We start from the raw sequence: 21,219 nt of genomic DNA on the forward strand, positions 1-21,219 counted from the left end.
CCTCGCTCTCACGACCAGGAAGGGAAGACAAGGTGGTGAACTCCAGTCAGTTCATAGAGACTCACTCAGATTCCTCCCTCCAACCAGTAAGTCTCCTAATGTAAAAGGACTGAGGGTTTGTATATTGTGTCGAACAAATCACAGTTTTTGTTAAAGTAAATTGTATTTCTCCTAACTATACAAACCCGAGGTCCTTTTGACACTTTATGCCCACCTCTCCTGCCACCCCTCAATCTGATACCTGGGCCAAAGGCAAATTGGAATGTTTACATCCGGGCAGGCGGTACTCCCGCCTCCCAGACAGTAGTCAACTGCCTAACCACCTTGTTTTGAAGTTCAACGGCCGTTTCCAGCCTACGCCTGAAAGTAATCCCTAATGTAAAGGACCTCAGGTTTGTATAGTTAGGAAAAATACAATTTACTTTAAAAATTGTGATTTTACAAATTTCAAAGAAATTTTCAGCAAAATAAACTCCTTCGTAATGCAACAAAATAAAATTCTCCCCAAGAGCAAAAAAATTATCACTGAGAGAATGTACGCCAAGAGCTCAACATGTAAACGAGGTAAAAACTAGTTTAAGCCCAGTGCCTTAGCAACGTTAAAACCTGTTTGACACATCATCAGCTAATAAAAGTCCTAGGGTTTAAAAATATCAGTATGAATCACTATATTAGAATACTGAAAGCGTAAACTCAAGAGAAAAACAAGGAGTTGTATTTGCATATAACACGTTATAATCATATATCATCAATACCAACAAAATGAAGGAAATGTAAACGAAGTCAAACAGCAGGCAGAGAGGAGAAGAAGTGCACATCCTTCCTCGCCGGTGGCCAAAAGCATAAAGAGTACTGTATATAACAACAGGGTGGACAGGACTCCCACCCATAGTCGGTAGTTAACTATGTACTTCATCACCTTGTTTTAAGTTAAAGGGTCATGTTCCAGCTGTGCTGAAGTAAATTCCTACTGTAAAGAACCGAGAGTTTGTATATCGTGTAGAAACAAATCTTGGGTATCCTTGGTAAAAGTTGCTTTTTACCCTTAGGTTATCAACTCAAACATTATGTATCAATTCATCGCTAATATTCAGCCACATCTGAGCCATGGAAGATCAAAATTAGTCTTTTTGCCAGTCTCATCCACGATCATATCTGTTAACATTACCTTTACCATTTTCTTGGGTAAAGCATGACTGAATGGTCAGTCACCAGTTGCAGTCCTGAACACCCATAAATGACAATACATGCTGGAACCAATTAAGAACACCAGATAAATAAAAGTACCACTACTGTATAATTAATAAAAAATATGCTTAATCAGCATCTTAAAAAACAATGATATAACATAGTGAATAAAGGGCTTTCCTTTCGGCAAGAAGATTCTCTTCAAGGAACAGCCTATTCTTTTCTTCCTTCAAGACAAATTCCATTACTTGACTAACATTCACAAAGTTTGCATTATTCAAGAGTAAAACATCCCCGTAGGAGGGTAGTGCCGTCAGTGCAACTCATGCAATGCACTTTAGGCATTACTTGAGGTTCTTTGCAGCATCCCTTTGGCCCCCAGCTGCAAACCCTTTCTTTCCTTTTACTATACAGTACCTCTATTCATGTCCTCTGTCTTCCATCTTACTTTCCACCCTCTCCTAACAATTGATTCATAGTGCAGCTGCAAGGTTTTCCTCGTTACACCTTTCAAACCTTTCAACTCTCAATTTTTGTTTCAGTGCTGAATGACCTTATAAGTCCCACCACTTGGCCTTTGGCCTAATTCTATACTGTATTCTATTCTATTCTAACAGTAAAACATGGTTCTACTCATTAAATCAACATCTGAACTTCATATAAAAACAATAATCATAACAAACTACCAAAGCATTAAAGTCAACTGAAAAACGAGCACTTACCATGTTCACTGTCAGCTCTATTTACTTCATTAATAACTGGAAGGCCAGAGGCGAAAAAATCCATAATGACTGCAAAAGCTTCTGGCTTTATAGTTCTCCATTCTCCTTCCTCTTCATCCTTTCAAAGAGGAGAAAAAAAAATTAACAAAACAATCTAGTTACAATCAGTCACTGTAAAACACTTATTTTGTAACATTTTACATATCAAACTGTATTCCTCAAAATTAGTAAATTACACAAAAGGAAAGCTAAATAAAATTTACAAGCCAATTATACATTTAAATACATAAATAAAACAGGTTGTGACGTAGGAAAAACCTATTTTCTGAGTCCAGTCCCGTGTCAGCGGTGAAATTCCATTACAGCACGAATTTCTAGGTATAACCTTGCTAGATATACCAGAGAAAAAAGAGCTTTCAGGAAAGCTGGTTACTACCCCAGTCGCGTCTTCTTGGAAGCGCTGGTATAAGAAGGGGTGAGTGAATTACCACTACCACGAAACCTACTCGAAAGATCTCTCCTTATCAAAATCCCCGAACAGAGCGGTGAGTCGTTACAGCCCCACACCAAACACCCAGGACGGGCGACACCAGCGCCACCTACCTCATTCCATTTTCTAGCACGTGAATCTTCGGATTATTTTGTGTGTGCTCTCCATTATTTTGGATTTTCTTCTGCATCAACGATGGCATCGAGCAGCTTTACTATTTCCAAGTTAAGTACCATCTTCTTGTGGGGTTTTGTTCCTATTTTTGGCTGTTTTACGCTCTGTATTTTCATAAATATTGAGATCTTATTATGTCGCCACGGCGTCCCCCCAGCCAGCCATGTCCATCATGAGGCGCCTCCTTCTGTTATTTTCAGTTGAGCCGCCTCTCTCGATTATAGATATTTCCCCTTTGGTTCCTTCCTGGTGGTTCCTCATGTGCTCCCGCGTATGAATTACGATCATTGGCCTACTGGCCTTGGTGGGAGTGATGCCCTGCCTAGGTACCCCCAGGCTGGGTTCCTTTATTTTGGTCTTACTAGGCTAATTAATTTTGATTGAAGATGGTGCTCTCTTTGTAGTTTTATTTTTTTAGTTTTGTTCAGTGGTTTACTCTCGGGTGCCATGGCAGCCTCAGATCTAACCGCTTCCCGTGGTAGGCTACGCTCTCTGTTGAGCATTTTAGTTTTTATGAGTGTTGGTTATGTTATGGGAGTAGGCTTGTTAGCTTCCTTCCCTTTGCCCTGGGTGAGGAGTTCAGGTTGAGGGAGTTTTGTTGCTGTTTTCTCCGGGATTGTTTTTCGGTGGGCAGAGTGAGCTCCCTGGTTCTTCTTCCTCCATTTGGGGAATCGGTTCTTGGATGTGTTTCCTCTAGGCTAGTCGCCCCCTTGCCTGCCATTTTTTCGATCCCGCTGGTTCTCAGCACAAAATTTCTCCCAGTTACTTCCTCGGTCCTTTTACTCTTCCTTCGCCCTAGCCTATATTAAGGTTAGTCCATATTAGCTTCCTAACTAGGAGTCGGGCTTCGGGTTGGTTGCTTCCAGTCATTTCGCCTCTAAGATTCATGGTCTGGGAGGTAATGATGCAGCTGGAGCGGGTGAGCTCTCCCCTCCTCCTGTTTGTCCTTTCTGGTAGCCTACTCTCTCCTCTCCCCTCCCTCCTCCTCCCAGCCTTGCTCTGCTCAAAAGGGCAGACGCTGCAGATAGCTTTTCCCAGTTCAGGGACTTCTTTTGTTGGTTGAGGGATTCGCCCTCCCATATTGTCCCTAGCATCGCTGTATTGGGGTTGGTGGTTTGTTTACTCGAACGCGTTCGAGTCACTATTCACTCTCCGTCGGTTTACGTTGATACGGTATATATTTATTGCTTCACCCTATGTTATGAACATATGAGCATTTACCCATCTTGTTCTCCGGCGAGGAAGTAAAGCGGAAGGTTTTTTCATTATAGAGGAACGGATCCTCTGTGTTCTTACCATCACTTGTTACTGCTTTTATTTTTTATTTTTATTTATTTTTAGATAAGTCAGTTATCTACAGGAGTACTCTCCTTTATTCATTATATATAAATAGTGAGTCCGCCCTACCAGGGTCTCCGCCGTTATTTTACTGGCAACTCCTTATGGTTAGTTCCTGGTCTCTCTCCCATTCATTCCCGGAGTACTCCGGGTCTGAAATCCTACCTTCCTCTCTGAGTAATTTAGAGCTTATTGGCCCAGTTTATGTTAGGGGAGTTCTTCTCCGCCGGAGTATTCGGTTGCAGTTGAATTTCCCGCCTCGCCAGCTTTATTTTGCTTAGGGTGGGAGGTTCATGTACTTTTCTGCTTACAGACTGTTCGCTGTGAGGGAGCCGTGCACCGCCTCTCCAACAACCCTACGGTCACGTAGTTTGTCGGACCCACGCTGGTTGTGCGGTCCGCCTTGATGACCTGATCGTTTGGCACCCTGATGGTTGTGAGGTTTGCTTTGCTCTCTGCACAACTGTCCAGGACGAGTTGGTAAGTGACGGTCTCTACATCATTCTCCTCATATTGTATATTATACATTGCTTGGTGAGGTTCCCGGAATGGTTTTCGTCCTTAGCTAATTGTTGGTTTTCTTACAGGCGGACGAAACTTCCAAGAAGTCTGCCTTGAATCCCTCCGGCCTGGGTGGCTGGGTTTGGAAGGAACGTTCCGTCGGGAAGCCCTACGCCCTCGGCAGCTGGGTTGAGGGACTTACTCTACCCGCGCACGGGTGGCGGCCGCAGTGCCTGAAGATCTGGCCACCCCATCATCCAGCAGATCCGGGATGAGACCCAGCCACCCCAAGCGGATGTACTCTACGGAGGTTTCGGAGGACGCGTCGCGCTATTAATCTCGACCTGGAACCGATGAATGTAGAGCAGGACCAGGTGGTAAGTGGTGAGGTAGGTGAGGTTGTTGGGGCGGGCCCCATTATTTGACTCCCCTGCTTCATCTGTTTCTTCATTTTTCAGGTTTTGTGAAGTCTTCCTCCTTGGGTGATAGAGCTCCATCTGCTATCCCAAGTTGAAGTTGAACTTCATGGAAGGCTAAGGGCTTCAAGTCCTCGTCTTCCAAGAAGGCACTGCCCCTTCCCACGTCGAAGGCTAAGGTCTCAGGACCTGTAGCCTCCGGGAGCAAATCTGGTTCCTCCAGCAAAAGGCGCGCAGTAAGAGGGCTGCAAAACCTAGCCCTCCTCGCCAACCTGCTTTCGATGCAGAGGCCTTTGCCCCAACTGTATAAGCGTTTTCTGGAGGACCTGGACTCGAGATTTAAAAAATCTCAGAGAAGCTTGCCAGTCATGATAATATACTGGCATGGAAATGGCTCATCCACCCCCAGCCGAACCACAGTATGTTATCCCCGACACTACGGACCTCCGCCGTTTGATGTCGGTAACCCTTGGCGGTTTAGCTCTCGGGCCATCCAACATGATGGCAAGCTAACTCTTGATGGTCTTGGCACCGAGGCGGTTGGAGGAACTGGAGTTCTTCCCCGATCTCCTGCCCCCTTATCCAGGCCGTGAGGCTCACGGAGGAAGCCTGATTCAATCGGACAAGGTTCCTAGGAGACTGTCATCGTCCCTAGGGACCAAGCTCAGTCGGCTCTCCCCGCGCACTCTGGCCGGAGTGGCAGGCAGATAACACGGTTGACTCCTTTCAGGGGAACTTCACCATGTTCGCCCTGGGAGACAACCTTCCCACCCTTGCTTGGACAAAGTCGCTCTGGCTCGCCCGAGCGTGCTTTGAGGGTATTCGGTACCTCAGCTGAGGAGACAGACCCTACTTCCCTGGTATTCCCAGGAAGTAATGAGTTCTGGACAGGCGCCCGTCCACTTTCACGGTCGGGAAGCTGGACCCTTTCTGCGCCTCCACGCAATTTAGCGAGCAGCTCCCCAAGCTGCCGGAAACTCTTTGAAAGCGGAGTTTGATGCTCGGGTTAGAAAGTTAGCCCGGTCGTTGAACTCCATTATGCCTCACTGAAGCCACTGCCGTCTCCTGCTCGGACGCAGCCCTTCTTTCAGGTTTTGGCTAAGTCCTTGCTGGCAGGCTTCCAGTCTGACTTATCTGAGTTTATTTTGGCCAGACTGGAATGTAGGAAGTTCATCTTCGCGATGCAACTATCCGTCACGAGCCTAACAAGCTCGTGAAAAGCTCGGATTGACCTAACCTCTTCCCTGAAGAGGAGGTCACAAGTGTTATGGCTGAGGCTACACGGGCCAACCAAAGTCTTCGTTCTCGCTGGGGTATTTCAGCCTACAAACGTAAGACCCCAGAATCGGCCGGCCCCAATCGAGAGGAGGTAAGCGTTTCAGGAGGCATAAGAGGCCTCACCACCAGGCGGTAGTCCAAGCCGTCCCGGTCTCGGCAGTGGCACAGCCTTCCACTTCTAAGGCCCACCCACAACAGTATGTGCTGGTCCAACCAGCTGCACCCTCATATGTGGCCTCACCGCATACAACCCCACATATGAAGGCCGTGGTTATTTTCACGGCCTTAATAGGGTTGCAAGGGGAGGAAGAGGTAAACCCCTCATAGAGGAAAGCCCAATACCACCCCAAGGGGGAAGACCTGGACGTGGTAGGGGGAATAAACCCGCCCCCTCCCACTGAGAGAACACAGGTAGGCGGTGCCTGTTTTGGTTCAGGGACCAATGGACCTTCAGCCCTTGGGCACACAGCATTGTGTCCAAAGGCCTAGGATGGAGCTGGATCAAAAACCCTCCTCCTCTAACCAGGTTTTACCAGCCACCCACAGCAATCCTAAAGGATTATGTGACAGAATTGCTCAACAAACGAGCAATAAAGAAAGTAAGGCACCCTAAAGTTTCAAGGCAGGTTATTCACTGTTCCCAAAAAGACTCCGATCAACTAAGAGTGATCCTGGATCTATCAGGCGTCTAAATCGCTACATAAAATGCGACAAATTTCGCATGCTTACGGTAGCTCAGAGTGCGGACTCTACTTCCGCGTGGAGCCGTCACCACCTCTGCTCGATCTTTCAGACGCTTACTATCACGTCCCGGTTCTGCCGGAACTTCTCTCAGTTCCTCGGTTTCAGACTCGGGAATCAGGCCTACTCCTTCAGGGTCATGCCCTTCGGTCTGAACATTGCGCCCAGGATATTCACCAAGCTGGCGGACACGGTAGTACAGCAACTCCGGTCTCAAGGGATATCCCTAGCAGCATATTTGGACGACTGGATAATTTGGGCATCAACAGTTCCGAGTGTCAAAAAGCCACGTCCATAGTCATCAGTTTCCTGGAGTCGCTAGGTTTCAACTGAACAGAGAAAAGTCCCGCTGACTCCGGACTTCCGGTTTCAGTGGTTGGGTCTCAACTGGGATCTGTCATCTCACACGCTGTCCTTCCGCCTCCCAAGAGGAAAGAGATAGCATCTCTCACCAGGAGATTTCTCAAAATCCATCAGCATCCCGCCGGTCCCAAGAAAGGGTCCTTGGGTCTCTTCAGTTTGCCTCAGTGACAAACCTGCTATTAAAAGCGAGTTAAAGACATAAACAGAGTGTGGCGGAGTCGAGCCAATGTCAAGCTCAGAGACAAGGTCTCCTCTATCCCTCAAATCTTAAAGACAAGATTGCGGCCGTGGGCCTCGGTCAAAACTTGTCAATACAGTTCGCTTCAATTTCCCCCTCCGGCACTAGTAGTTCACACAGACGCTTCCTTAAGCGGCTGGGGGGATATTCACCAAAACAAAAGTACAAGGAACGTGGTCCACAATGTTTCAGCAGTTCCATATAAACACCCTGGAAGCTATGGCGGTATTTCTAACTCTGAAGAAAATCCGCTAACCGGTTCATATCAGGTTGGTATTGACAACGAGTGGTAGTTCATTGCATCAACAGGCGGCTCCAAATCAGGCCGAGTAAACCAAGTAATGGTTGCTATCTTCTCCCTAGCGAACAAGCACGGCTGGCACCTGTCAGCCACCCACCTAGCGGGGTGCGGAACGTGGTGGCGGATTCCCTGTCCAGGAATGCTCCGTTGGAGCGGAGTGGTCTCTGGACATGGAATCTCAAAAGTGGATTTGCCCGCCGGTTCGGGCCTCAAGTGGATCTGTTATAGCGGAGAGCAACTTCAAGCTCCCTGTTATGTGGCCCCCAACCTGGACCCTCAGGCGTTACGCCATAGACGCAATGACAGTAGATTGGAACAGTTGGGAGAAGATTTATCTTTTCCCCAATAAACTTACTGCTGAAAGTTTTACACAAACTCAGGACATTCAAAGGTCAATTAGCCTAGTAGCTCCCTATTGGCCAAGAGCAATGGTTCCCTCTTCTTCAGGAACTGGGACTACGAGTCTTGGATCCCCAAGCCCATTCTGACTCAGACAGTACAAACCAAGACTGTGTCAGCTTCCTCAAGAATTCAGAATGCCCTAGTTTTATGGACTTTGTAAAGTTCGCAGCTCAAAAAGGAGCGAACATTGACCCGTCAACACTCTGTTTTTAGAATCAGATAAAAGAGATTCTACTATTAGACAGTATGACTCAGCAGTCAAAAAATTAGCCTCCTTTCTAAAAGCATCTGAAGCAAAGTCATGACAGCTAATTTAGGAGTTTCCTTCTTTAGATCATTGTTTGAGAAAGGCCTAGCTCCGGCCACTATTACCACAATCAAGTCAGCATTAAAGAAAGTATTTCTTTACGACTTTAAAATCGACCTTACAGATTCCTACTTTCATCTATCCCAGGCATGCGCTCGTCTGAGACCAGTATCACGCCCACAGTCGGTTCGTGGTTTCTCAATGACGTCCTTAAGTTAGCATCAGAGATAGATAACTTTCATTGCTCTTATCAGGATCTGTTAAGGAAGACTTTATTTTGATTAGCTTGCTTCAGGTGCTAGAATCTCAGAGCTGTCGGCTCTCACTAGAGTGATAATTATGTGAACTTCCTCCCGTCTGGAGAGGTCCTCCTTTCCCCTGATCCTAGATTTTTAGCTAAGAACGAAGACCCACAGGACAGGTGGTCCCCTTGGAAGGTGGTGCCCCTTCCTCAAGACCAGTCTTTATGTCCAGTTTATACACTTAAATCTTACCTTTCAAGAATTCCACAGAGTAAGTCGGGTCCTCTTTTTATCAGGGAGAAAGGTGGTACTCTTTCACTAAATGCTATAAGACAACAAATTTTATATTTTATTAAACAGGCCAACCCAGATTCAGTCCCTAAGGTTCATGATATTCGAGCAGTTGCTACTTCCATTAATTACTTTCATAATATGGACTTTTAGGAGTTATCTAAATTTCTGGGTTGGAAATCACCTCTAGTGTTTAAACGCCACTATTTAAAAACACTCAAGCCCTGAAATTTTCTACAATAGCTGTGGGAAGTGTCATCTCCCACCTTAATTAATCATATCCTTGTCCTTTCCTTTCCCCCCCCCGCCTGCCTCATTTACTTTTCTGCTTATTCTCCTGGTTGATTATACCTCACTGCCTGGCTCCTCATATAGTTGTTTCTTGTACCTGTTAATGGAAAAAGCGTAATCTGATATGCCATTATTGTTCCTTTGCGGGGTACTGGACAGTTTTTATTTGGCTCCATGTACCCCAGATGAATGTATATATTAATGTTAATTGATTTTGTCTCTTACGTGTTTAGCCTAAGTTTACGTGTATAGTATTAAGGTTATATTTGAAGTTATTTTGTACACATTCATGTTTCACCTTGCTTTAAGTAATTTTAAGGTTTTTTGGGGCTTTTTTCTCCGTCGTGCCGGGAATCTGCCCATGTTTCATAGTATTAAGTTTTTCAATGTGCCTTAGATTTAATATAACTTAGTCTTAGAGTTCTTGCTACACGGAAGAGATTGCTTAATTAAAATTATTTTGGTAAAACTTTTGCCTTTTCTTCAGATTACCCTTTATTTTTCTTTTCCTGGTTGTTTGCAGCCTTGGCATGATTCTCTATCACGATTTCACCGGCTGACACGGGACTGGACTCAGAAAAGGGATTTTGACAGAGGAAAAATCTATTTCTGAGAAGGTCCCGTGTCACCCGATGACCCTCCCTGAATCACCTGGTACTCTCCCCTCCCTCTTGCACATGCCAAAGTCTGGGGTTAGTGCTAGCATGGAATGAGTGGGTGGCGCTGGTGTCGCCGTCTGGCGGGTGTTTGGTGTGGGGGCTGTAAATGCTCACCGCTCTGTTCGGGGATTTTGATAAGGAGAGATCTTTCGGTAGGTTTCCGTGGTAGTGGTAATTCACTCACCTTCTTATACCACGGCCTTCAAGAAGACGCCTTTCGACTGGGGTAGTAACCCCAGCTTTCCCTAAACTCTTTTTCTCTGGTATATCTAGCAAGGTTATACCTAGAAATTCGTGCTGTAATGGAATTTCACCGGGTGACACAGGACCTTCCTCAGAAATAGATTTTTCCTCTGTCAAAATCCCTTTTTGGCAACTGCTGTTTGTCCTCAAAGAGAAGATTCCTTGCACAGCCCAGCTTTTCCAGATGAGAATTGGAATGAAGTCTAGGCCTGTTACAGTTTAAATCCGTGGTAGATCTAATCCTGAGATTGTGACTGTAGGATTTTAACAGAGTTTGGTTCTCACATGCCAGGGAAAGGCTTTGCAGTCATCTTCACCTGAGATGGGGGAGATACTCTGTCAGTGGACCTGAAAGGGGTCTCTGGCAAACAGGCTGACTTGACTCCTCCATTTGTATGAGTGATAATGCATATGGCTATGTCTTATATCAAGAGGTTATGCTCATGCTGAGCTCCTCTCAAGTCAGTAATTGCCAACATACTTCCACATCTGGAAGTAGACCAGTTTGCCACATGCAAGAACCATCAACTTCCAATGTATGTGTCTCTGAACCTGGACATTCAGGCAATAGCAAGAGATGCATTCCTACAAGACTGGAATGAATGGAGGACAATACTGTATAGCTTTTTTCTTCATTGTCCAAATTTTGAAAGCTTTGAACAGTCTACTAGCTTTCAACAGAACCCTTGCCTAGTGGCTTTGAATTAGCCAAACAGTCATTGGTTCCTTATTTCTTCAACAGCAGGCAAGAGAACAGATTCCATTGCCATCCATTGTTGTATCCCAGACAGGAGGGGGAAGTAGTGAAGTCGTGTATCCCAATATTAATGCAGCCCTCCAGTGCTTGAAGCAGAATGATTACAACAGGAAAGAAAGGGTTATACTTACGAAACTTGTGAGACTTAATGGCAGAAATCTGAAGATCCCCCAACAAAGAAATTAATTCATCAACCTTACTGGATACAAACTGACACCTGAAGAAGAAGACCTTAATCTTGGACTCAACATCTATGTAATAAAAAAGCCAAAGCCGCACACTAAGCGCCTGGAGGTTGCAGTCCTTCTTGACTCTATCTAGTCCCTATGGGACCAAGGCAGGGTCAGGTTGAGAGATTTCCTCCAGCCCATACTGTTAGCAGAAGCTGTGTCAAATAAAAAAAAAAGCCCCTACATAATAATTTGGTGCCCAATGTGGGGCTCTCTGATATTAAAGTAAGAGTGGGGTGCATAATTGGAGATGGCAGAGGGAGCAGGTTTAGAAGGTGTTGGGTCAGGTGAAGGGGAGCAGGGTTGAATGCAGAGATTGGATAGGCTGATGTGCATGATGGTCAGCATGCAGGAAAAGTTGGAGGAATCCCAGGTAAGGGAAAGTAATTTGGTTGCTAGAATGGAGGCGATGGAGGAGATGATGACTGAAATGGCTAGGACTGAGCCCGGTGTTGGGAAGGGAAGTGAAGGCGCTGAGGCAAAAGGTGCAAGGGAGAAAATCCCTAAGAAAGGGAAGGAGTTGTTAAGTAAAAGTAAGGGAGGACTTGCCTTTGATGAGGGCAGTGTGAGTGAGGTGGATGAAAGTGATAAGGAAGACAGTAATAAGAAAAAAGAGGGAAGGAAGAAGAAAATATGAAGGGGGAGAGGTGTGAGGAAAGAGGAATTGAGTTCCTGGATTTTGAGGTATAGTTCAGGCTCAGAAGTTGAGGAACAGAAGAAGAATGAAAGTGGTAGAAGCAGTAGTGAAGGTTTGAGTGCGGCAGAAGCGAAAGAGGCCAAAACAATGTTCCTGAGGGAGGTTCCCCGGGTTGAGAAGTTTAACATTGGGAAGGGAAGGGACGTATATGAGTTTTTCGATGAGTATAAGTATTGTAGGCAAAAGTATGGGGAGAATGAAAGTGTGGATGAAGTAGTTGGGAGAGTTCTTGGATGGGCAGTTGTAGATGTGCTATAGGAGTATGTGTGAGGGTGAACCAGGGTATGAGTCTGTGAAGGCTAGAGTGATTAAGCGGGTGAAGAGAATGAAAGGAAGTGTTGTGTACAAGAGGGATGATAGGTTTAAGGAGGCCAAGATGAAGGCTGGAGGGGAAGTGGGCTTGTATGCTCATAGGCTGGAAGCGTTGGCCAGAAGGAAGTATGGAAAGGAAGGAATTGAGGAAAACAAACACCTCATGCGGAAGTTCTTGGCCACTACCCCTGAGAAGATTAGGGTAATTTTAAATGAGGAGGAAAAAGATCGGAAGCGGTGGTCGGGACAGACATCCTACAAGATATGAGAGTAGATGAGGATGAAGCAAAGGAAATGTACTCTGGGTCTGAGGTGGTAAATGGAAGGACCTATAAAGACGCTTTGGTGAGTGAGGAGTTAAGTGTGATGCGAGCCTTGTTGGAGGAATGTAGGAAAGACTGGACAGAAAGAGGAAGACAGAATGTGCAAGTGAATGTGGGGAGTAATGGGAAAAGGAGCTCGAGCAGAAGCCAAAAGAGGTTTAGGGGGGGAGGTTTGGGAATATGAGGGAGAGGCAGATAGGAGTGAGTAGTAGTAGTAAGGGGTGTTTCAGGTGTGGAAGGTCTAGTCATGTGAAAGTGGATTGTAGATGGGCCAATGGCGAGTGCTTCGGCTGTGGAAAGGGAGGGCATCTGTTGAGGGATTGCCCACAAACGAAAGAGTTGAAGTGTTTCCGCTGTGAAAAGATAGGGCATTGAGTGAGAGACTGCCAGCGTGGAAGGAGAGTATGAGTAAATGGAAGTCATTGTGGAGACTGTGGAATGAATGGGCATTTTGCCAGAACATGAAAGAACCCTCAGAGAGAAAGTGCGAAGGATGTAGAATGGAGGGTCATGTGACAGAAGTCTGCTGTACCAAATCCCAACCTCAGGGAAACTAGATGTGAAGGGGGTTTACCATGGTGAGCCCTCTGGTATGGAAGGAATAGATGTACTGCATGTGAGAGAAGGGTTTGTGAGTTGGAACGTCTGTTTTGGGGAACAAGTAGATCGTTGTTTGTGTGTTACGGTAGAATGTGGTGGGGTGTTAATGAAAGCGTTGATTGATACTGGTTGTAGTGGAAATGTGGTTTTTGGAGAGGCATGTGAGAAATAAAAGAAAGTGGAGCACAGAAGCAGGAATGTGCTGGATATGTGACAGGGACTGGAGGATTGGAAGTAAGGGTGTGTGCGAGGTTTGTTGAGTCAGTTGCGGTTGCAGGAATAAGGCTGGAGGAGGACGATTTTTATGTTGTGGACAGAGTGAATGAGAAGTATGATATGTTGCTGGGGTAGGAATTTTTAAGAAAAACAAGGTAAAGGTTTACCCAAAACAAGAAATGATAGAAATATGAATGGGGAATGAAACCAGTGTGAAGTTGTATGTGGAGGAGGATGGACAAGTAAGTTTGAAGATGGTTTCCGGAGTGGAGGTGTATGCGATGGCGGATGTACGTACAATTGCCAAGAGATTTGGGAAGTGTGTGGAGCGTGAAAGTAGGGTGGAGGACCAATGTTGGAGTTGGCAGAGAGATATGGGAGAAATGTTTATGTTGGACGGTAGCTCTGCTTGTTATGAGATGAGGTCACACATGTGTTTGATGGGATTATGGATGTAAAGGACCCAAAGGTGTGTGTACAGGTGTGTGGGGATGTGAAAAAGAAAGGGTGGAGAGGCATCCATATTGGTGATAGATTAGGAAGTTTGAGAAGTGTAATCAATTTGAGTGATAGTAAGCATGTTAAGGGGTCTGATGTGATAGCTGAAGGGGAAAGGACAGAAGAATGGAGTAAGGAAGAGCTTAGGGAAAAGGTGAAGTTGAGTGAGAAAGAGAAAGAGCAGGCGTATGAGTTGTTGTGGGAGAGAAAGGGTGTGAGTCAAGGGGATGAGGACTTTGGGACAACTAGATTGCCGGAGTTCTGTATTCAGCTGACAGATGAAACACCGACTTATCAGAGACCCCGACATTTCCCAGCTCCGGTAATGAGAGAGACTGAAGAGCAGTGTGAAGAGTTGGAAAAGATAGGGGTGACTGAACTCAGTAAGAGTGCTTGGAATAGTCCAATTGTGCCAGTAAGAAAGCCTGATGGCAGTCTGCGAATGTGCACTGATTATCAGAGCGTAAATGAGGTGACAGTGAAAGAAAAATTCCCTGTGTGTGTGTGGTGTCTGACTGTGTGTACAGTATGCATGGGATGAAAGTGTTTAGCAAGATGGATCTGGTAAGGGGGTATTATCAGATGCCAGTGGCAGAGGATTGTAGACCGGTAACCGCCTTCTCGACTACAAAAAAACAGTATCAGTTCTGCAGTCTCAGTTTTGGATTGGCAAATGCCCCAGCTGCCTTTCAGAGGGCAATGAATGTCGTGCTGAGCGGTTTTCCCCGCGAGAATGTGTTGGTGTTTCTGGACGACATTTTGGTGACAAGTAAGATGGTAGAAGAGTAGAAGAGGTTGGTGTGAGCGGTGTTGAAGAAGTTGGAAGAAGTGGGGGGTGAAAGTCAAAGTGAGTAAGTGTGATTGGTTCATGGAAGAGGTGGAGTTTTTGCCATAAGGTGAGTGTGTCTGGAGTGTGAAAAGCGGAAAAGTTTGTAGAAAAAGTGAGAAGTTTCCCTCGACCCAGGACTATGCGAGAGTTGCATGGATTTTTGGGATTGCTCGAGTTTGGAAGGAATTTTATGGAAGACTGTTCGGGAGTTGCAAAGCAGCATGGACAGGCTGTAGGAAGAGTACGGTTGTGAGGTGGGATGAAAGGATGGTAAAAGCGTTCGAGAAATTGAAAGAGGAAATGGTGAAGGATGTGGAGTTGGTTTACCCAGACAGCAGTGCAGATGCCAGTAAGCTAGAAGTGTATATGGATGCGAGTGGAGTGTCGATGGGTGGATGGTTGATGCAGAAGCAAGTGGTGAATGGAATTGAAAGGGATAGAGTGATAGCATATGTAAGTAAGGTGTTTAGTTCGGCAGAGCGAAAAAATTCAACTGTTGAGAGAGAGTTGGCTGCCCTGCAGTTTTGTGTGAAAGCATTACCACCATTTCTGGATGGTGTGAGGTTTGTGGTATGTACTGACCATCAACCTCTACTGTATCTGCAGAGAATGAAAGGAGTGGATGCTAGGATTGCGCGAACAGTGGAGGATTCGAGTGATTTTGATTTTGTAGTCGAGTACATCCCAGGTAAAAGAAATATTGTTGCAGACATGATGTCTAGACTACATGGGGAAGAAAAAGAAGAGAAAATAAAAGATATAAGACCAGAGTATTTGCCGAGAAGATTGGTGGTAGCACGTGAGAGTCAGGGGGTTGGTGACTCGATGTTTGAAAGTTTGTGGTATGGACTGAATGATTTGGTAGAGGAAGGTTTGAAGGTGCGGGTACCTGGAAGTGTGAATGAACTGAGGGCAGAGGTGACTGAGGAAGTTTGAATGAGACCTGGATGTTTGGGAGTGTCAAATGTGGAACAGTATCGGAAAAGTTTGAGGGCTATGTTGTGTCCTGGAGTAGCCCCATTTCAGGTTTTGGCAGCAGTGAGTAAGAAGTATAAGGTGACTGTGTCCTTACACACTGGGGGTGAGAAATCTATAGTGTATCGACATGAGGGCGTGAAAGAGAGTGAGCGTGAGTTGCATCTGCAGTGTTTGAGTGGGGTGCACTATAACTGGGTCGTAGAGAAAAAGAGCTATGAAAGGAAGTATGAGAAGGAGGAAAATGTTGAAGAGAGAATGCTGGAGTTGTTAGAAGTGGTAAATGACAGTAAGGATGTAAATGAAGGATGTTTAGTTAGTGGAAGAGACAGGTGTATGTGTGTGTACACGGGAGAGCAAATGCAATGATTGTGGAGTAGATGTCAGTGGAGGACAGTATTGTGGTTTGGTTGACACCGGAACACAAATATCGTTGGTGAACGCACATGTGATTAGGGATGTTGAGAGAATGAACTGGAACATTAAAAGGAGAGTGGTGAATGTGTCAATAAGAGGTATAGCAGGAAGATTGGTTGGATGGGAGGAAGTGAGGTTGAAGGTAAGGTTGGGAGAATTTGAGGTGGAAGCTTGTTCTGTAGTACTGGGAGCTGAGCAGATGCCATGTTGTTTCCTGTTTGGGACAGATTTCTTGAGGAAGAGTGGATTGGTAGTGGACGTTGGGACAGGAGTTCTGTTGAAAGACGAGGTTGTAATAGGGAAGATTCAAAGTGAGACGGTGAATATGGCCAGGTTTGTGGGAATGATTGATAGGAGTCTGAGTGAGGAGGAATGATGTAGTGGAGTTGGACAAGAGTGAGAATGAATTGTTGACAGCAGAGGACGTTGAGGAGATGCAGCGGATGTGTTTCGTGGTGAGTGAGTTGAGGAGGTGTATTAGAGAGGGAGTACCTGGAAGAAGAGGGCCTTTGTTGTTGAGTAAATGGATGCGGTTTGCTGAGAGATTTGTGCTGTGTGAAGGAGTGGTGTATTTTTCGAGAGAGAAGATGAGAGAGTTGATGTATGTTCCAGTGTTCTCGATGAGTGGAGCAATCGGGACGTGCATGTTAGTCCACGAGAAATATAGACATATGGGGAAGTTTAAGTTGATCGAGTATATGAAAGAGCAGATGTTTTCCTCGTATTTGAGGAAGATTTGTAAGGATGTGGCAGTCACATGCGAAGAATGTCAGAAGGGAAAGTATCAGAGAGTGTATGCTAGCCCACCTGTTTTGAAGTTGAGTATGAAAGAACCGTTTGAGTTAGTGGCGATTGATTGTGTGGCTTTGCCGCTAACTGCGAGAGGAAACTTAGGAGTGACTGTTATGGTAGATCATAACAGTAAGTTTGTAAGTTGTGCAGCTGTGAAGAATAAAACTAGTGAGAATGTTGCAAGAGTGGTCAGTATGATCTTGTTGCCTGTGTGTGTGAGAAAGTCAGCAAGAATGTTGAGTGATAATGGGCCAGAGTTTGTTGGTAGACCGTTTGAGCAAATGTTGAAAGAGTGGGGTATCGAGCATGTAGTAACAGCTCCATACATGCCGAGTGCAAATGGGTTGGCGGGACGAACCATAAGGACTCTGAGTGAGATGTTATGAATGTTGACTGACAGAGAGAATGCATGGGATTTGTTGTTAGGAAGAGTGGTAGCGATGTATAATGGTTCAGTACATAAAAGCACTGGCATACCTCCGAATAAGTGTGTAATGAATTACGAGAGGTATGTGAGAGCGAGGTTGGATTTTAATTCAGACGAGCGGGATGTGTGGAGGCAGGCAAGTGAAAGGTTTGAGAGTTTCAGAGTGGGTGACAGGGTGTTGAAGGAAGTTGCTGAGAAGGGAAGATTAACAGCGAGTACGGTGCATGAGAAGTATGAAGGTCCATATGTTGTGAAAACAGTTTGGTCTAATGGATTGAGTTATGTGCTTGAAGATGGGAATGAAGAAGGAAATGTAAGGGTAATACAAGCGCATTATAATCAGCTGAGAAGATGGAGAGAACAACTTAAATACAGTACATAATAGAGCATCCCATTAGGAAGTTATTAAGGGAGGAAAGGGAAAAGGAAAATGAAGAAATAGAAGAAGATATAAACTGAGAGATAAACAGCTAGTGTTGGTGGAACATAAGAGAAAGCCCTAAAGGAGGTGTACAAAGAGTAAAGTACAGTTACAGAGTTGTTTGCAGAGTACCGAGATGGGTTGTTTTTGATTTTGAGGGTTTGAGGAGCCAGTAGGCATGAGAGTGAGAATACCCTTGCAGTGTTGTTGGGTGGTAGTGAGAATGAGGTGTAATTGATTTTGAAGGGGATTTGAGTGGAATGTGGAAGGAGTGAACTTGCTGAGTACAAAGAATGTGGACAAGGATACGCAAGAGTTGGGTGAATTGGAAACAACGCCAAGTTGTGAGGAAGATGGTACGTATAGCGTGTGTGAGTTTTCTTTGAGTGAAAGTGTTGAAAGAGTGAGTGTGGGAGTGAGTTAGCAGTGCTGGAGAGTGTAAGTGGAGGCGTTTTGGATAGCTTGAGGTGGAGTGTGGAGGAAATAAATGAAAGTATGGAAGAGATGATAGCAGCCATGTCAGGTGTGAGTGAGGCTAGAGCCAATGTAAGTCTCCAGAGTTTTAATGAGCTTGGTGTAAGTAGTCCGAAACCAAGGTTAGGTGAGTCTAGTGTGGTTGGAGTTGAAGTAAGATGGAGTGAAAGTAAGTGAAGAAGAGGTGGCGCATGAGAGGCCTTTTACCTGAAGCCAAGATCCAGTTCCAGAGTATGAATGGGTGGTAAGAAAGGGATTTTGAAGAAAAGGAAACAAGATTTCCTTCAGTTTAGTAAGGGGGAGTGTGGCAGGCCAAGTTTGGGTTTGTGTGATAAAAGATGATTTGTGTGAACTGATTGCTTTATTTTTGTTGTTTTGTTTTTTTATTATGTTTATTTTGGGTTTTTGTTATGAATGTGTGATGTATGTTTTCATGTTTTTTTTTTTTTATTTGCAATTTGCTTGAGTGTGACAGGGTAGAGTAATTGGCTTCCCTTCACCTGAACCAGAAGAGGCTTTACCTGGAAGAGGAAATTGACATTGGCGACTACCAAAGCAGTCGAACAGTTTGTGAGACCAAACCATTTTCAAGTGCCTTAGTGTGAAGTTTTCATGTCAGTTACTTAAGACAGTGACTGTCCTAAATGGGGTTGGGGTTAGAGAAAGTGCTTAAATGTCTGTAGGCTGATTTTATTGTGAATGAGATCTCAGATTCTCGTTTGGAAGGAGAGAAGGCTTATGTGTAGAAAAAGACTGCATGAAGAAATTCCAAAGTAATTTCTCCCTCAGCTTGGATGTCATAGCTGACATAAACTCCATAGTGATCCCCAAAATTGTGTGTTGACTTTCGTGGTTATCTTGGATTATTCTGAGATGAAGTGCTCAGAAAGATAAGGAACTTGAATTGGATATACGCCAGAGTTGGATTATTTGTTCATAATATTTTGACCACTGATAGTATCAAGTTAGGCTAAGTTAAGTATGGGAGGATTGTTTTGGTAAACTTTAGTGGTAAGTAGGAAATAAGTTAGGTTAAATATTGAAAGATGATAATTGCTAAACTGTGGCAAATGCAAACAAAATTAGGATAAGGTTCTGTTTGAAGGTCCTTGGCCCACTATAATATTAAGTTTAATAAATTAGGATAAGTGAAAAAGAGTTTTCTTTAACCTCCGAATCTGTTCCCATCATCCTGCACCAATTGTGTCAAATAAAAAAAAAGCCCCATACAGAAGCCCTATCTTCACCAGGGAAATGAAAAAAACAGCCAAAAACTTGAGAGAAAACCAGGAAATTATGATGAAAAGAGCAGACACAGCTGTTGCCATAGTGCTCAAGACCTCTGAATATTACTAGAAAATGGACCAAATACTGTTGACAAATCAAAACTCTGAAAATCAACAAGAACCCCATCACGGACATCCAACAAGACATCAACAGAACATTTAAAAGGATCCATGCATCAAGAAATTCCCCCAGGCTCCCTTTTGTCCAGGGCATAATTATGGCACTGTAAAAACCCACAAGCCCGGTAATCCTCTACAACCGATTACAAGCCAAATACAGTACCAACTACGACTTACAACATCGCAAAGAGACTTAATGATCTCCTCCCTCCATATATCCCTGACAGGTACTGTCTCCCATCATCTACCGACTTTTTATGTAAACTTCGAGATTCTCCGTCTACAGGTATTATTGCCTCTCTAGACATCGAGAGCCTCTCCACGAACGTTCTAGTCGATGAGACGATTGAGCATATCTTCAAAAGAGTATACAGATGTGAGGACACACAGGCTCTGACCATCCCCAAAGAAGCCCTAAAAGCCTTTCTTGAAACATGTGCAGTACCAAGAAGGCCCCCTTTACCACCCACACAGGCCATCTTTATTGCCAGATTGACGGCATGGCAATGGGATCCCTTTCAAGAGTTCTATATGCCAATTTCAATGTGAGTGTCATACAGGAAAGGGTTTTCAGTAAGATCCTCTACCCTCAATACCATTGTTACATAGATGGCACCTTTATATGAGTTACATACGTAGACAAAGAAGACGATCTTGAAACATCAAGAAGGACTTTCGAAGAATGTTCCGTCCTCTGTTTCATGTGTGAACGCAGGGTTAATGGTGCCCTCCCCTTCCTGGACGTTTGAGTACAGCAGACTCCAAAGGCTTATATACCACCGCAGTTTATAAAAACCCTATGAACCTGGGACTATGCCTTAATGGGTCCACTGAATGCCCAGGCAAGTATAAAAGGCAGAGGGAAATCACAAAGATCGAAAGGTCCACGCAAATTCTTATCAATAACAAACTCGAGAGTCCATAAATAACTGGCACCGGGAAAGTACAACAGACACCAATAATGACCAAAGTGGGTCCATAAAACTTTACTACAAAATCATATGCACCAAAAATATTTAAGAGGATGAGAAGGCAATTAGGAAAATAAATGAAAATGTCTCTCCTTCTGTAGAAGGGGGATAAGATTAACCTTGTAATTTATTATAAAAGTATGAAAACACGCCAGCTACTTCTTAAAAACAACCCAGTGCCCCTGGAAACATCTTTAAAGAGAAGTGGTGTGATCTACAAATTTACACGCCCCATGGAAGGATGCCACCACTCATATATGGGGATGACCACTACCAGACTCTCCAAGTGTTTCTCCTCCTACCTTCAAGAGCCATCTTTAACCATTATACGCAAAATCATAACAAAAGACCAGAAAGAGCTGAGCTTATAAAGAACACGGAAATTATAAACCAAACACCAGACCGACAATCCTATAGCTTCTTGAGGCACTCCTTATATTAGAAAAATAAGCCAAGCATCAACACGGTGAAAGAAACTGGATTTCTCCCCACCATCATAAGGAGAAATATAAGTAATCAGCTGGCACCAAACACTGTCATATGAGAGAGAGAGAGAGAGGGAAAAGGGGAAAGAGAGAGAGGGAAAGGGGAAAGAGATAGCACCGGATGCTAACTGCGTGTCGTCTGGGTGACCTATAATACCAGCCAAACCAGTGGGGTTACCCAAGCCAAAACCCAACTCCAGCCAG

General features: G+C 44.6%; 1 protein-coding gene across 1 annotated transcript in view; it reads right to left on the reverse strand.

Moving 5' to 3' along the window:
- The window catches only part of LOC136840967 (NFU1 iron-sulfur cluster scaffold homolog, mitochondrial-like), a 102,713-nt gene that overhangs the window by 45,427 nt on the left and 36,067 nt on the right, over nt 1-21,219 (reverse strand). Inside the window, exon 4 of the mRNA XM_067107953.1 lies at nt 1,911-2,028. Coding sequence (XP_066964054.1) covers nt 1,911-2,028 — 118 coding nt within the window. The remainder of the gene's footprint in view (nt 1-1,910; nt 2,029-21,219) is intronic.

Source organism: Macrobrachium rosenbergii, chromosome 8 (genome assembly GCF_040412425.1).
Source record: "Macrobrachium rosenbergii isolate ZJJX-2024 chromosome 8, ASM4041242v1, whole genome shotgun sequence".
NCBI lineage: Eukaryota > Metazoa > Arthropoda > Malacostraca > Decapoda > Palaemonidae > Macrobrachium > Macrobrachium rosenbergii.